Source organism: Ranitomeya variabilis, chromosome 2 (assembly GCF_051348905.1).
Source record: "Ranitomeya variabilis isolate aRanVar5 chromosome 2, aRanVar5.hap1, whole genome shotgun sequence".
Taxonomy (NCBI): Eukaryota; Metazoa; Chordata; class Amphibia; order Anura; family Dendrobatidae; genus Ranitomeya; species Ranitomeya variabilis.
This window is the reverse complement of record NC_135233.1, coordinates 481787026-481805601: the sequence shown is the minus strand read 5'-3', so window position 1 is coordinate 481805601 and position 18576 is coordinate 481787026. Positions and strand designations below refer to the sequence as shown.

The window sequence follows — 18576 nt, the reverse complement described above, 5'->3', positions numbered from 1 at the left end:
CTGTTTTTTGTTTATTTTGCCTCACAAAAATTGGAATAAAAAGTGATCAAAACATGTCATGTGCCCGAAAATGGTACCAAAAATGTCAACTCGTCCCACAAAAAGCATGATCTCACATGACTCTGTGGGCCAAAATATGGAAAAATTATAGCTCTCAAAATGTGGTGATGCAAAAACTATTTTTGCAATAAAAAGCGTCTATTAGTGTATGACAGCTGCCAAACATAAAAACCCACTATAAATACCCACTATAAATAGTATATCAAACTCCCTTTATCACCCCTTTAGTTAGGGAAAAATAATAAAATAAAAATATGTATTTATTTCCATTTTCCCATTAGGGTTAGGGCTAAAGTTAGGGTTAGGTTTGGGAGTAAAGTTAGCGTTAGGGTTGGGGCTAAAGTTAGGATTATGGTTGGGATTAGGGTTTGGGTTGGGATTAGGGTTAAGGGTTGGGATTAGGGTTAAGGGTGTGCTAGGGTTAGGTTTGTGGTTAGGATTATGGTTAGGGTTGGGATTAGGGTTAAGGGTGTGTTGGGGTTAGGGTTGGAGTTAGAATTGGGGGATTTCCACTGTTTAGGCACATCAGGGGCTCTCCAAACACGACATGGCGTCTGATATCAATTCCAGCCAATTCTGCGTTGAAAAGTCAAACGGTGCTCTTTCCCTTCCTAGCTCTGCCATGCGCCCAAACAGGGGTTTACCCCCACATATGGGGTATCAGTGTACTCAGGACAAACTGTACAACAACTATTGCAGTCCAATTTCTCCTGATACCCTTGGGAAAATTAAAAATTTGGGGCGAAAAGATCATTTTTGTGAAATTTTTTATTGTTAGGGCTCGACATTATAATTGTCTGTGAAGCACTTTGGGGTTTAACCCCTTTCTGACATCGGACGTACTATCCCGTCGAGGTGGGGTGGGCCCGTATGACCACCAACGGGATAGTACATCCAGCTCGATCGGCCGCGCTCACGGGGGGAGCGCGGCCGATCGCGGCCGGGTGTCGGCTGCCTATCGTAGCTGACATCCGGCACTATGTGCCAGGAGTGGTCACGGACCGCCCCCGGCACATTAACCCCCGGCACACCGCGATCAAACATGATCGTGGTGTGCCGGCGGTATAGGGAAGCATCGCGCAGGGAGGGGACTCCCTGCGGGCTTCCCTGAGACCCCCGGAGCAACGTGATGTGATCGCGTTGCTGCGAGGGTCTCTTACCTCCTCCTCCTCCTTGCAGGCCCGGATCCAAGATGGCCACGGCATCCGGGTCCTGCAGGGAGGTGGCTTCACTGCGCCTGTTTAGAGCAGGTGCCGAGAAGCATAGAAAAAGTGCACGCCAGATCGGTGATCTGACACCGTGCACAGCAAAGTGTCAGATCACCGTTCTTACACTATAACATGATGCCCCCCCTGGGGCAATGTTATAGTGTAAAAAAAAAATATTCCAATGTGTAAAAAAAAAAAAAATATATATATATATATATATATATATATATATATATATATATATATATATATATATATTGTTCCTATAAATACATTTCTTAATCTAAATTAAAAAAAAAACAAACAATAAAAGTCCGTAATGACCCCACCTATAAAACTATATCACTAGTTAACCCCTTCAGTGAACACCGTAAAAAAAAAAAAACCGAGGCAAAAAACAACGCTTTATTCTCATCCTGCCAAACAAAAAGTGGAATAACACGCGATCAAAAAGACGAATATAAATAACCATGGTACCGCTGAAAACGTCATCTTGTGCTGCAAAAAACGAGCCGCCATACAGCATCATCAGCAAAAAAAAAAAAAGTTATAGTCCTCAGAATAAAGCGATGCAAAAATAATTATTTTTTCTATAAAATAGTTTTTATCGTATAAAAGCGCCAAAACATAAAAAAAGATACAAATGAGGTATCGCTGTAATCGTACTGACCCAAAGAATAAAACTGCTTTATCAATTTTACCAAACGCGGAACAGTATAAATGCCTCCCCCAAAAGAAATTCATGAATAGCTGGTTTTTGGTCATTCTGCCTCACAAAAATCGGAATAAAAAGCGATCAAAAAATGTCACGTGCCCGAAAATGTTTCCAATAAAAACGTCAACTCGTCCCACAAAAAACAAGACCTCACATGACTCTGTGGACTCAAATATGGAAAAATTATAGCTCTCAAAATATGGTAACGCAAAAAATATTTTTGCAATAAAAAGCGTCTTTCAGTGCGTGACGGCTGCCAATCATAAAAATCCGCTAAAAAAAACCCACTATAAAAGTAAATCAAACCCCCCTTCATCACCCCCTTAGTTAGGGAAAAATAAAAAAATTAAAAAAATGTATTTATTTCCATTTTCCCATTAGGGTTAGGGCTTGGGTTAGGGCTAGGGTTAGGGTTAAGGTTAGGGCTAGGGTTAGGGCTAGGGTTAGGGTTAGGTCTAGGGTTAGGGCTAGGGTTAGGGTTAGGGCTAGGGTTAGGGTTAGGGTTGGGGCTAGGGTTAAGGCTACAGTTAGGGTTGGGGCTAAAGTTAGGGTTAGGGTTGGGGCTAAATTTAGGGTTAGGGTTGGGGCTAAAGTTAGGGTTTGGATTACATTTACGGTTGGGAATAGGGTTGGGATTAGGGTTAGGGGTGTGTCTGGGATAGAGGTGTGGTTAGGGTTACCGTTGGGATTAGGGTTAGGGATGTGTTTGGATTAGGGTTTCAGTTATAATTGGGGGGTTTCCACTGTTTAGGCACATCAGGGGCTCTCCAAACGCGACATGGTGTCCGATCTCAATTCCAGCCAATTCTGCGTTGAAAAAGTAAAACCGTGCTCCCTCCTTTCTGAACTCTCTCTTGTGCCCAAACAGTGGTTTTCGCCAACATATGGGGTATCAGCGTACTCAGGACAAATTGGACAACAACTTTTGGGGTCCAAATTCTCCTGTTACCCTTGGAAAAATACAAAACTGGGGGCTAAAAAATTATTTTTGTGGGAAAAAAAAAGGATTTTTTATTTTCACGGCTCTGCGTTATAAACTGTAGTGAAACACTTGGGGGTTCAAAATTCTCACAACACATCTAGATAAGTTCCTTGGGGGGTCTAGTTTCCAATATGGGGTCACTTGTCGGGGGTTTCTACTGTTTAGGTACATTAGGGGCTCTGCAAACACAATGTGACGCCTGCAGACCAATCCATCTAAGTCTGCATTCCAAATGATGCTCCTTCCCTTCCGAGCTCTGCCATGCGCTCAAATGGTGGTTACCCCCCCCATATGGGGTATCAGCATACTCATGACAAATTGGACAACAACACTTAGGGTCCAATTTCTCCTGTTACCCTTGGAAAAATACAAAACTGGGGGCTAAAAAATAATTTTTGTGGAAAAAAAAAATTTTTTTATTTGCATGGCTCTGCGTTATAAACTGTAGTGAAACACTTGGGGGTTCAAAGCTCTCACAGCACATCTAGATGAGTTCCTTAGAAGTTTACTTTCCAAAATGGTGTCACTTGTGGGGGGTTTCTACTGTTTAGGTACATTAGGGGCTCTGCAAACGCAGTGTGACTCCTGCAGACCATTCCATCTAAGTCTGCATTCCAAATATCGCTACTTCCCTTCCGAGCCCTCCCATGCGCCCAAACGGTGGTTCCCCCCACATATGGGGTATCAGCATACTCAGGACAAATTGTACAACAACTTTTGGGGTCCAATTTCTCCTGATACCCTCGGGAAAATACAAAACTGGGGGCTAAAAAATAATTTTTGTGGGAAAAAAATTTCATTTTATTTTCACGGCTCTGCATTATAAACTTCTGTGAAGCCCTTGGTGGGTCAACGTGCTCATCACACATCTAGATAAGTTCCTTAGGGGGTATACTTTCCAAAATGGTGTCACTTGTGGGGGGTTTCTACTGTTTAGGTACATTAGGGGCTCTGAAAACGCAATGTGACTCCTGCAGACCTGTTATGATCCCAATGGCAGAGGATCTCCGGGTTTCAGCAAAGTCTGCAAACACAAAATACCAGCTCATAGGGAAGTGGTAACTAGGCTGACCATATACCTAATCCTAGCACAAACAACTAGCAGCAGCCGGGGAACGTACCTACGTTGATTCTAGACGTCTCGCGCCAGCCGGAGAACTAACTAACCCTTTCAGAGAAAATAAGACCTCTCTTGCCTCAAGAGAAAATACCCCAAAGTTATAATACAAGCCCCCAACAAATAATAACGGTGAGGTAAGAAGAAAAGACAAACGTAGGAATGAACTAGATTTTAGCAAAGAGAGGCCCACTGACTAATTGCAAAAAATAGGAAGATGACTTATACGGTCAGCAAAAAACCCTACAAAATATCCACGCTGAATATCCAAGAACCCCCAAAACGACTAACGGTGTGGGGGGAGAATATCAGCCCCCTAGAGCTTCCAGCAAAATTAGGAATCACATTTTGTACAAGCTGGACTAAAATTAGAGCAATGCAAATAAACAAAATTAAGAAAGCAGGACTTAGCTTATCTTGCAAAAATCAGGACCAGCAGACAGGAGCAAACAGACATGAACTGATTACAACGATGCCAGGCACTAGACTAAGAATCCAGGAAGTTTAAATAGGAACACCCAAGGCCTAACGAACCAGGTGAATACCAACCTGGGGAAAGACAATCCAAGTGCCATACCGCTAGTGACCACAAGAGGGAGCCAAGAAGACAGTTCACAACAGTACCCCCCCTTTAAGGAGGGGTCACCGAACCCTCACCACGACCACCAGGGCGATCAGGATGAGCAGCGTGAAAGGCACGAACCAAATCAGCCACATGAACATCAGAGGCGGCCACCCAGGAATTATCCTCCTGACCATAGCCCTTCCATTTGACCAGATACTGGAGCCTCCGTCTAGAGAGACGAGAATCCAAGATCTTCTCCACCACGTACTCCAACTCGCCCTCAACCAACACCGGAGCAGGAGGCTCAATAGCAGGAACCACAGGCACAACGTACCGCCGCAACAAAGACCTATGGAACACATTGTGAATGGCAAACGACACCGGAAGATCCAAACGAAAAGACACTGGGTTAAGTACTTCCAGAATTTTATAAGGACCAATAAACTGAGGCTTAAACTTAGGAGAGGAAACCTTCAGAGGGACATACCGAGAAGACAACCAAACCAAATCCCCAACACAAAGTCGGGGACCCACACCGCGGCGGCGGTTGGCAAAACGCTGAGCCCTCTCCTGTGACAACTTCAAGTTGTCCACCACATGATTCCAAATCCGCTGCAACCTATCCACCACAAAATCCACCCCAGGACAGTCAGAAGGCTCAACATGACCCGAGGAAAAACGAGGATGAAAACCAGAGTTGCAGAAAAATGGCGAAACCAAAGTAGCGGAACTAGCCCGATTATTAAGGGCAAACTCAGCCAATGGCAAGAAGGTCACCCAATCATCCTGATCCGCAGAAACAAAACATCTCAAATAAGCCTCCAGTGTCTGATTAGTTCGCTCCGTTTGGCCATTAGTCTGAGGATGAAAGGCAGACGAGAACGACAAATCAATGCCCATCTTAGCACAAAAAGATCGCCAGAATCTGGACACAAACTGGGATCCTCTGTCAGACACGATATTCTCAGGAATGTCGTGCAAACGAACCACATTCTGAAAGAACAAAGGAACCAGATCAAAAGAGGAAGGCAACTTAGGCAAGGGCACCAAATGGACCATCTTGGAAAAACGATCACACACCACCCAGTTGACAGACATTCCTTGAGACACCGGAAGATCTGAAATGAAATCCATGGAAATGTGTGTCCAAGGCCTCTTCGGGACGGGCAAGGGCAAAAGCAACCCGCTGGCACGAGAACAGCAAGGCTTAGCCCGAGCACAAGTTCCACAGGACTGCACACAAGAACGCACATCCCGCGACAAGGAAGGCCACCAAAAGGACCTAGCCACCAAATCTCTGGTACCAAAAATCCCCGGATGCCCTGCCAACACCGAGGAATGAACCTTGGAAATAAATCTGCTGGTCCATTTATCAGGAACAAACAGTCTGTCAGGTGGACAAGGGTCAGGTCTACCAGCCTGAAATCTCTGCAACACACGTCGCAAATCAGGAGAAATGGCCGACAAGATAATTCCCTCTTTAAGAATACCAGCTGGCTCTGAGACTCCAGGAGAGTCAGGCACAAAGCTCCTAGAAAGAGCATCAGCCTTCACATTCTTCGAACCAGGCAGGTATGAGACCACAAAGTCAAAACGGGAGAAAAACAATGACCAACGAGCCTGTCTAGGATTCAGGCGCTTAGCAGACTCGAGATACATCAGATTTTTGTGATCAGTCAAGACCACCACACGATGCTTAGCACCCTCGAGCCAATGACGCCACTCCTCAAATGCCCACTTCATGGCCAACAACTCCCGATTACCAACATCATAGTTCCGCTCAGCAGGCGAAAACTTCCTAGAAAAAAAAGCACATGGTCTCATCACAGAGCAACCAGAGCCTCTCTGCGACAAACAGCCCCTGCACCGATCTCAGAAGCATCCACTTCAACCTGAAAGGGAAGTGAGACATCAGGCTGGCACAAAACAGGCGCCGAAGTAAACCGGCGCTTCAGCTCCCGGAAGGCCTCCACGGCTGCAGGAGCCCAATTAGCAACATCAGAACCTTTCTTGGTCATATCCGTCAAAGGTTTAACAACGCTAGAAAAGTTAGCAATAAAACGACGGTAGAAATTAGCAAAACCCAAGAACTTCTGAAGGCTCTTAACAGACGTGGGTTGAGTCCAATCATGAATAGCTCGGACCTTGACTGGGTCCATCTCCACAGCAGAAGGGGAAAAAATAAAACCCAAAAAGGAAACCTTCTGCACTCCAAAGAGACACTTTGAGCTCTTCACAAACAAAGCATTATCACGCAAAACCTGAAACACCCTCCTGACCTGCTTTACATGAGAATCCCAATCATCAGAAAAAAACAGAATATCATCCAGATAAACAATCATAAATTTATCTAGATACTTCCGGAAGATATCATGCATAAAGGACTGAAACACTGAAGGAGCATTAGAGAGCCCAAAAAGCATTACCAAGTACTCAAAATGAACTTCGGGCGTATTAAATGCAGTTTTCCATTCATCTCCCTGCTTAATGCGCACAAGGTTGTACGCACCACGAAGATCTATCTTGGTAAACCAACTGGCACCCTTAATCCGAGCAAACAAGTCTGACAATAGTGGCAAAGGATACTGAAATTTAACCGTGATTTTATTCAGAAGCCGATAGTCTATACAGGGTCTCAAAGATCCGTCTTTCTTGGCCACAAAAAAGAATCCCGCACCAAGAGGGGAAGAGAATGGACGAATATGCCCCTTCTCCAAAGAGTCCTTTATATAAGAACGCATCGCGGCATGCTCAGGTACAGACAGATTAAATAATCGTCCCTTAGGAAATTTACTACCAGGAATCAAATCTATAGCGCAGTCACAGTCCCTATGAGGAGGAAGAGCACTGGACCTGGACTCACTGAATACATCCTGATAGTCAAACAAATACTCAGGAACTTCTGAAGGAGTAGAGGAAGCAATAGGCACCGGCGGGGAATCGCAATGAATTCCCTGACAACCCCAACTTGACACAGACATAGCCCTCCAATCCAAAACTGGATTATGGGTCTGTAACCATGGCAGACCCAAAACGACCAAATCATGCATTTTATGCAGAACAAGAAAACGAATCACCTCCCGATGTTCAGGAGTCATGCACATGGTCACTTGTGTCCAATACTGCGGTTTATTCTCCGCCAATGGCGTAGCATCAATTCCTCTAAGAGGAATAGGATTTTCTAAAGGCTCCAGGACAAAACCACAGCGCTTGGCAAACGACAAGTCCATAAGACTCAGGGCAGCACCTGAATCCACAAACGCCATAACAGGGTAGGAAGACAATGAGCAAATTAAAGTCACAGACAAAATAAATTTAGGCTGCAAATTACCAATGGCGACAGGACTAACCACCTTTGTTAGGCGTTTAGAGCATGCTGATATAACATGTGTAGAATCACCACAGTAAAAACACAACCCATTCTGACGTCTATGATTTTGCCGTTCGGTTCTAGTCTGAGTTCTATCACATTGCATTGAGTCAGGTGTCTGTTCAGACAACACCGCCAGAGGATTAGCGGATTTGCGCTCCCGCAAACGCCGATCAATCTGAATGGCCAGCGCCATAGAATCATTCAGACTTGTAGGAATGGGGAAGCCCACCATCACATTCTTAATGGCTTCAGAAAGGCCATTTCTGACATTTGCGGCCAGAGCACACTCATTCCATTGAGTAAGCACGGACCATTTCCGAAATTTTTGGCAATACACTTCAGCTTCATCCTGGCCCTGAGAGATAGCCAGCAAAGCTTTTTCTGCCTGAATTTCAAGATTGGGCTCCTCATAAAGCAATCCGAGCGCCAGAAAAAACGCATCAATATTTGCCAATGCCGGATCTCCTGGCGCCAATGAGAAAGCCCAATCCTGAGGGTCGCCACGCAAGGAGATAACAATTTTAACTTGCTGAGCTGAGTCTCCAGACGAACGAGGTCTCAAAGATAGAAACAATTTACAATTATTCCTAAAATTCCTAAATTTAAATCGATCTCCAGAGAACAGCTCAGGAATAGGTATCTTAGGCTCTGACATAGGACTACTAGTAACAAAATCCTGAATGCCCTGCACTCGTGCAGCAAGCTGATCCACACTAGTAATCAGAGTCTGAACATTCATGTCTGCAGCAGAGCTTCAAGCCACTCAGAGAAAAAGGGGAAGAAGAAAAAAAAAAAAAAGAACTTCTTTTCTTTTAATCCCGCTTCTGCAATGCATTAACTATTCACTTGGCCTGGCATACTGTTATGATCCCAATGGCAGAGGATCTCCAGGTTTCAGCAAAATCTGCAAACACAAAATACCAGCTCATAGGGAAGTGGTAACTAGGCTGACCATATACCTAATCCTAGCACAAACAACTAGCAGCAGCCGGGGAACGTACCTACGTTGATTCTAGACGTCTCGCGCCAGCCGGAGAACTAACTAACCCTTTCAGAGAAAATAAGACCTCTCTTGCCTCAAGAGAAAATACCCCAAAGTTATAATACAAGCCCCCAACAAATAATAACGGTGAGGTAAGAAGAAAAGACAAACGTAAGAATGAACTAGATTTTAGCAAAGAGAGGCCCACTGACTAATAGCAGAAAATAGGAAGATGACTTATACGGTCAGCAAAAAACCCTACAAAATATCCACGCTGAATATCCAAGAACCCCCAAACCGACTAACGGTGTGGGGGGAGAATATCAGCCCCCTAGAGCTTCCAGCAAAATCAGGAATCACATTTTGTACAAGCTGGACTAAAATTAGAGCAATGCAAATAAACAAAATTAAGAAAGCAGGACTTAGCTTATCTTGCAAAAATCAGGACCAGTAGACAGGAGCAAACAGACATGAACTGATTACAACGATGCCAGGCACTAGACTAAGAATCCAGGAAGTTTAAATAGGAACATCCAAGGCCTAACGAACCAGGTGAATACCAACCTGGGGAAAGACAATCCAAGTGCCATACCGCTAGTGACCACAAGAGGGAGCCAAGAAGACAGTTCACAACGCAGACCATTCCATCTAAGTCTGCATTCCAAATGGCGCTCCTTCCCTTCTGAGCCCTCCCATGCGCCCAAACGGTGGTTCCTCCCCACATATGGGGTATCAAAGTACTCAGGACAAATTGGACAACAACTTTTGGGGTCCAATTTCTCCTGTTACCCTCGGAAAATACAAAACTGGGGGCTAAAAAATAATTTTTGTGGGAAAAAATTTTTGTTTTATTTTTATGGCTCTGCATTATAAACTTCTGTGAAGCCCTTGGTGGGTCAAGGTGCTCACCACACATCTAGATAAGTTCCTTAGGGGGTCTACTTTCCAAAATGTTGTCATTTGTGGGGGGTTTCTACTGTTTAGGTACATTAGGGGCTCTGCAAATGCAATGTGACTCCTGCAGACCATTCCATCTAAGTCTGCATTCCAAATGGCGCTCCTTCCCTTCCGAGCCCTCCCATGCGCCCAAACGGTGGTTCTTCCCCACATATGGGGTATCATAGAACTCAGGACAAATTGGACAACAACTTTTGGGGTCCAATTTCTCCTGTTACCCTCGGGAAAATACAAAACTGGGGGCTAAAAAATAATTTTTGTGGGAAAAAATTTTTGTTTTATTTTTACGGCTGTGCATTATAAACTTCTGTGAAGCCCTTGGTGGGTCAAAGTGCTCACCACACCTCTAGATAAGTACCTTAGGGGGTCTACTTTCCAAAATGGTGTCACTTGTGGGGGGTTTCAATGTTTAGGCACACCAGTGGCTCTCCAAACGCAACGTGGCATCCCATCTCAATTTCTGTCAATTTTGCATTGAAACGTGAAACGGCGCTCCTTCCCTTCCGAGCTCTCCCATGCGCCCAAACAGTGGTTTACCCCCACTTATGTGGTATCAGTATACTCAGGATAAATTGTACAACAATATTTGGGGTCCAATTTCTTCTCTTACCCTTGGGAAAATAAAAAATCGTGGGCGAAAATATAATTTTTGTGAAAAAATATGATTTTTTATTTTTACGGTTCTGCATTACAAACTTCTGTGAAGCACTTGGTGGGTCAAAGTGCTCACCACACCTCTAGATAAGTTCCTTAGGGGGTCTACTTTCCAAAATAGTGTCACTTGTGGGGGGTTTCAATGTTTAGGCACATCAGTGGCTCTCCAAACGCAACATGGCGTCCCATCTCAATTCCTGTCAATTTTGCATTGAAAAGTCAAATGGCGCTCCTTCCCTTCCGAGCTCTCCCATGCGCCCAAACAATGGTTTACACCCACATATGGGGTATCAGCGTACTTAGGACAAATTGTACAACATCTTTTGTGGTCCAATTTCTTCTCTTACCCTTGGGAAAATAAAAAATTGGGGGAGAAAAGATATTTTTTGTGAAAAAATATGATTTTTCATTTTTATGGTTCTGCATTATAAACTTCTGTGAAGCACTTGGTGGGTCAAAGTGCTCACCACACCTCTAGATAAGTTCCTTAGGGGGTCTACCTTCCAAAATGGTGTCACTTGTGGGGGGTTTCAATGTTTAGGCACATCAGTGGCTCTCCAAACGCAACATGGCGTCCCATCTGAATTCCATTTTGCATTGAAAAGTCAAATGGCGCTCCTTCGCTTCCGAGCTCTGTCATGCGCCCAAACAGTGGTTTACCCCCACATATGGGGTATCGGCGTACTCAGGACAAATTGTACAACAACTTTTGTGGTCCATTTTCTCCTGTTACTCTTGGTAAAATAAAACAAATTGGAGCTGAAGTAAATTTTTTGTGAAAAAAAGTTAAATGCTCATTTTTATTTAAACATTCCAAAAATTCCTGTGAAACACCTGAAGGGTTAATAAACTTCTTGAATGTGGTTTTGAGCACCTTGAAGGGTGCAGTTTTTAGAATGGTGTCACACTTGGGTATTGTCTATCATATAGACCCCTCAAAATGACTTCAAATGAGATGTGGTCCCTAAAAAAAATGGTGTTGTAAAAATGAGAAATTGCTGGTCAACTTTTAACCCTTATAACTTCCTAACAAAAAAAAATGTTGGTTCCAAAATTGTGCTGATGTAAAGTAGACATGTGGGAAATGTTACTTATTAAGTATTTTGTGTGACATATCTCTGTGATTTAATTGAATAAAAATACAAATTTGGAAAATTGCGAAATTTTCAAAATTTTTACCAAATTTCCATTTTTTTCACAAATAAACGCAGGTAATATCAAAGAAATTTTACCAATATCATGAAGTACAATATGTCATGAGAAAACATTGTCAGAATCACTGGGATCCGTTGAAGCATTCCAGAGTTATAACCTCATAAAGGGACAGTGGTCAGAATTGTAAAAATTGGCCCGGTCATTAATGTGAAAACCACCCTTGGGGGTGAAGGGGTTAAAGTGCTCACCACACATGTAGATAAGTTCCTCAGGAGGTTTACTTTCCAAAATGGAAATGGAATGGATATAATTAAATTAATGTACTCAGTAATACAAATATTCCCTTTAAGTCCCTAATAATAATACGTACACTCACAGACAGGAAAAGACACATGCACGCTGACACACAGGAAAATACACATGCATACTCACATACAAGAAAATACGCATGCGTGCTGACATACAGGAAAATACACATGCACGCTGGCATACAGGAAAATGCACATGCACGCTCACACACATAGGAAAATACACATGCACGCTCATACACAGATAAAAATACACATGCACGCTCACACACATAGGAAAATAGACATGCATGCTCATATACAGGAAAATACAATTGCACACTCACACACAGAGGAAAATACACATGCACGCTCATACACAGATGAAAATACACATGCACGCTTACACACATAGGAAAATACACATGCACGCTCACACCCAGGAAAAAAAAGTTATGTAGAGACTTTTGTTAGTGAGGTGACTAACATTTTTGTCATTCACCCACCTTTTAATCACTGTCCTATCAGCTGTCCTGCTCACTCTACTGCGTTTCAGGTGTCAGTTCCCTCTCTCTGCTGGCTGTGAATTCAGCTTACTAGAGATCGGAGATCACTGGGACTGTGTGTGAATGGGGGAGGCAGACACAGAGCAGGAGAAGGACACAGTAGAGCAGGGCAGCATGTGAGGCACAGAGGATGCCTGCTTAGGATGCGCAGTGCAGTGCCTGGAGTAACAAGACAGAGGAGCATGGAGGTAAATAACACACACTCACCACTCTCCATCCTCTGGTTCCAGTGAGCACTTCTCTCCTCTGCTGTCAACCTTCTCCATATCTACAGCCTGTCCTCCTCACAACACAGGACCTGTTATGCCAGAAGTGAACAGTACAGCTTCTGGTATAACAGGTCCTGTGATAGAGTGTAAGTGGAGCTCAGCGGATAATGTTGGGCTATAATAAAATGGCGTACGGCCACACCTACAGCTGTGAATTGTGCAGCCCACAGAGGTGTGCCCAGTTCTCAGCTGATGTGGCTGCAATGTAAGAGATAGGGTCGACATCCGACAATTGTCTCCTATGCCCATGGGCTGCCATATTTGCAGACTGTAAGTGTCTCGCAGTGACCATTACAGATCTGCAAAGCAAAATGGTGGCCCCCATTGGCTACGTCAAAACGTTATTAAAAAAACATAAATCCTAGTTAGTACGACATTTGCTAAAACATGTTTTATTAGTTGCCATACTTTTTTGGAAATAATATAGAATTGTGGCACCTTCCCTTTAAAGCACACTTAAGAATGTGTTGACTAGATATGAGATGGATTGACAGAGATAATGCATTTCAGAAAACTGGTGCAGCATGAGAGAAGTCTTGCAGATGGAGGTGAGAAGTTCAGATTATTGAGGATGTTAGGGTGAGAGATAGTGATGAGTGAGTGTACTCGTTGCTCGGGTGACCTCCGAGTATTTGTTAGTGTTCAGAGATTAAGTTTTCATTGCTGCAGTTGAATGATTTACAGCTATTAGCCAGGCTGAGTACATGTGGGGGTTGCCTAGTTGCTAGGGAATCCCCACATGTAATCAAGCTGTCTAATAGCTGTAAATCATACAACTGCAGCGATGAAAACTTAATCTCTGAACACTAACAAGTACTCGGAGATCACCCGAGCATGCTCTTGAAAACTCGAGCAACGAGTATATTCATTCATCACTAGTGAGAGACAGAGATGAGGGAGGAGATATAAGGTTGTGCAGAACTGTGGAGAGTTTTGTGGGTGAGAGAGGTCCATTCATAATTAGTGATGAGTGAATATACTCGTTACTCGAGATTTCTCGAGCATGTTTGGGGGTCCTCCGAGTATTTTTTAGTTGCTTGGAGTTTTAGTTTTTTTTGCCGCAGCTGAATGATTTACATATGTTAGCCAGCATAAGTACATGTGGGGGTTGCCTGGTTGCTAGGGAATCCCCACATGTACTTATGCTGGCTAACAGATGTAAATCATTCAGCTGCAGCAAGAAAAACTAAAACTCCGAGCACTAAAAAATACTCAGAGGACCCCTGAGCATGCTCGAGAAATCTCGAGTAACGAGTATATTCGCTCATCACTATTAATAATATATTCTGTAGCGGATGAGCAGCCAGTGCAAAGACTGGCACAGGGTGTAGGCAGTGGCGTATCCAGGGGGGGGCAGCCGGGGCATGTGCCCCGGGCGCACCCTACAGGGGGTGCCAGCAGGCCGCCTGATGCGGCGGTCCAAGGAGGAGGCTCCCCGTCGGCGGAATTCTGCCGCCCCCACACTGAGATTCAAATTGACAGCCGGCTCAGAGAAAGTGCTGCACGTCAGTTCCCAAGGATGTACTAGCGTCTTCAGATGCTAGTACCCTTGATCTATGCCCTGACCGCCGCCGGCACTTCCGCATCAGTGAAGCACCAGCAGCATGATCAGGTCACATGATCACGCTGCTGACATCACTCGCCGACTCTTCACAGGCAGCCTTGCGGTTTGTGGTAAGTGCTCCAGCTCCTGACGCCTGGGTAATGGAGGCTGGAGCTGAAGACATTGAACTGCCAGGAGAGATGCGGGCAGTATACTACTGTGTGGGCTGTGCTGTATACTACTGTGTGGGCTGTGCTGTATACTACTATGCGGGCTGTGCTGTATACTACTATGTGGGCTGTGCTCTATACTACTATGTGGGCTATGCTATATACTACTGTGTGGGCTGTGCTATATACTACTATGTGGGCTGTACTTTATACTGCTATGTGGGCTGTGCTGTATACTGCTACATGGGCTGTGCTGTATACTGCTACGTGGGCTGTGCTGTATACTGCTGTGTGGGCAGTGCTGTATACTACTGTGTGGGCTGTGCTGTATACTACTGCGTGGGCTGTGTTGTATACTACTATGTGGGCTGTGCTGTATACTACTATGTGGGCTGTGCTGTATACTACTGTCTGGGCTGTGCTGTATACTACTGTGTGGGTTGTACTGTATACTGCTACGTGAGCTGTGCTGTATACTGCTACGTGGGCTGTGCTGTATACTGCTACGTGGGCTGTGCTGTTTACTGCTACGTGGGCTGTGCTGTATACTGCTGTGTGGGCTGTGCTGTATACTACTGTGTGGGCTGTGCTGTATACTACTGTGTGGGCTGTGCTGTATACTACTATGTGGGCTGTGCTGTATACTACTGTGTGGGCTGTGCTGTATACTGCCATGTGGGCTGTGCTGTACATTGCTACATGGGCTGTGCTGTATACTACTGTGTGGACGGTGCTGTATACTACTGTGTGGGCGGTGCTGTATACTACTATGCGGGCTGTGCTATATACTACTAAGCGGGCTGTGTTGTATACTACTATGTGGGCAGTGCTGTATACTACTGTGTTCCTCAGATTTCTCCACCACATGCAACCCGGGAAGGGAGGGGATGGGGGCAGAAATCAGGACATTATGGGGGCAGACGAAATCTGAGCACATTATGGGGGCAGAAATCAGGACATTATGGGGGCAGAAACCTGAGGACATTATAGGGGGCAGAAATCTGAGGGGGGGCGCCAAACTGATCCTTTGCCCCGGGTGCTGGAAGAGCTAGATACACCTCTAGGTGTGGACATCAATGAAGCGGCTGGACAGAAATACCACATTCAGGATGGATTGGAGAGGAGAAAGTTTGGTTAGAGGGAGACCGGTCAATAGAGAATTGCAGTAGTCCAGATGAGAATGAATAAAAGTAACAGTAAGGATTTTGGCAGTTTCAAAAGTGAGAAAAGGTCAGATTCGGAAATTGATAAGATGCAGGTAACATGAGCGAGTGAGTGATTTGATATAGAGAACAAAGGAAAGTATATGTCAAAATTGACCCCAAGACACTGAGCATGATGCTTAAGAGTCATAGTCGAACCACCCAAATAAATAATAAAAAAAAATCATACCTTTACCATACGTTATTCCATAAGTGCTAAAATCACTGAACACTGGTCATCAAACATCTGATGCGTTTCGCAAGTAAACTTCCTTATTCATAACCCTTACTGGACTACAAGGGTAAATTCATACATTTTTTCTGCAGACAAAACCTGCTCTCTTTGCAGTAAAAACGCTGCTTTCAAAACTCCTTTTTAGCAGTGATTTTATGTCATTTTTCAATGCGTTTTTGATGCAGGGTATTTTGCTGCATTTTTTGGGTGCAGATTCCATGTGTGCTTTGTCTACAGTACATGTAAAGTTCGTTTTATTCGACAAAAATGCTTCAAAAATCACCGCAAAAACGCTAAAAGAGTTGACATGCTGCATATTAAAAAAACACTGTTCTCAAATTTAGTCAATAAAAAACACAAACATGTGCATGAGATTTTGGAAATCTCATAGATTTGGCTGTTGCATTCAAAAGATTTTAAATTATATAAAAAAAACAAGAGAAGAATTATCTGGGTAGAAAAGCAAAATGAGCAATTGTAAGTACACAGTGCCATATAATATAATGAGGGTAATTTATTAAGAGGATAAAAACTTTGATAAGAGGGGTTCTTCTTTGATATCTATATCTAGGATGTTGGTTCTAATTGTTGATACCTGCATTAATTATGTCTCTGCTGAAATGCATATATTTTTTTATAGATTTCCTGTACAATTACCACGTTATATTGGCGACACCTGCATCTGTCCAAATAACAGTATTGCATTTGGTCCAACAGAAGATATGTGTGTTGCAGAGTGTGGTAAGTTTTTTTTCCAATTAACTGATTATCTATGGCATAAATGAGTTGATGTCACATGTAAAGCGCCATGGAAAAAATGGCGCTATAATAATAAATAATAATAATAATAAAATGAATGCCGCTATCTCTAAGATGTAAGTTTTTATTTTTAGACACCTGTGTATGCCAATTTTCTTTCTTGCCTTCTTTTCTAAATAGGTTAGCAAAGTATGTATATTTGTGCAAACAGACTTGAAAACCAAGGTATAATGAATATAATGAAGATAGGTCTATATCTCTGAATACTAAAACAAGTAGCAGGATTTAGGTTATGAGTTATTGGCCATACTTGCCTAAAAGCTGTGATCATATTGTGATCCAATTCTCTCAGATGAAGACAAAATTGAGAACAAAATTTGTCCATCTTCTCCATTGTGTAAATCTGTGAAAATGGTTTCCATGGACTCATTGACTTGCATAGCCGAGCGCAATCTGAAAATGGGATCAACCATGGGTATGCAGCTCCATAGACTAACATTGGTCCGAGTGCAATGAATTGTTTTGTCGGAGCACATTTGGACTGAAAATATGGTCGTCTGCAACTGATTTAAGATTGATTATTAACTGTGCTGCAGCTTAGGGGCAATCTACTCTAAAAACAGCCAGCACATACTGAAGGTAAAACAGATAAAGGTTTCTAATCATTCATGTACACATGAAATAACCAATTAATTACTAGCAAGTATTACACTTAAATCAAATTATATTTCTCTTTGTGTCCTTAGGTTGTGTTGGTCCTCATGGAGAGTTTAAAAAGGTGAGAAATTTATCAAATCATCAAAGTTCATCAGGGCGCAGTCAGATGGCCGTCTAACACGGATGACGATCACATCGAAGTTCATGGACTGTCCAGCGGCTCTACTCACCCGAGCGTGACAGCTTCATAAAAATACAGGCTTTCATGCTTGGGTAAGGAGAGTCGCCGGCCAGTCCAAGGATTGAGATATATATGATCTTCATCTGTGTTAGACAGCCGTCTCACTGCACCCTAAAGTCCCCTTCACAGGTCCATATAAAATCGGTACCAGCAGAAATGGTGATGTGTCATCAGTGTTTTGAATCAGGTTTTCATAAGTGTGTAATCAGTGTGCTATCAGTGCTTTGGATCAGTGTGTCATCAATGTGTTATCTTGGTGTCATCAGGGTTTTTCCGGTAAGACAAAAAAAAAAGAAATGACAAAGCTTCTCCTAAACCTTGCAATGTTAAACATGTATAGCGCATGGAGGGTACAGTGATGCCATCCGTGTGCTGTACGTGTTTTACCTACACCCATAGACATGTGTTTGCCCTTGTCATCTGTGCTACGAGTAAAAAATGGAAATGTCTGTGTGGTTTCACGCAAACACTCAAGTAGTTAGGGTGTTGATCCAAGGTTGATAACCTCTCCACATGATAAGTAAGAATTTCTGATTAGCTAGAATCCCTTGAGAATGGAGGTCCCGTGTTTGAACAGAACACTGGTCAAGAATGCACACTGCCCATGGGACTGATGTAGATAGCAAAGTGTCATGTGCATGCTTGACTATTGCTCCACTGAAACAGAAGATGCAGAACCTTCATTTTAAGAGAAAGCATACTTCTTTCTTAGAATGCTACCAACTATCTTTTAGATAGGTGTAAAGTGTCAATCTTGTTAAGAGAACCGAATAAAATGTATTAAAGGACTATTGCTACATTTTATATAAGAATCAATAACATAAATATTCTGCAAACCTCAGCATTCTTTAATTAAATATTAAGTATATTTTAGCCCTA

The 18576-nt window shown here is 43.3% G+C and overlaps 1 protein-coding gene across 1 annotated transcript in view; it reads left to right on the top strand.

The window, feature by feature from the left end:
- Window positions 1–18576, top strand: part of LOC143809634 (intestinal mucin-like protein) — a 146514-nt gene that overhangs the window by 47572 nt on the left and 80366 nt on the right. The window contains exons 6-7 of the mRNA XM_077292685.1: window positions 16681–16781; window positions 17546–17577. Of these exons, the coding sequence (XP_077148800.1) occupies window positions 16681–16781; window positions 17546–17577 (133 nt within the window). The remainder of the gene's footprint in view (window positions 1–16680; window positions 16782–17545; window positions 17578–18576) is intronic.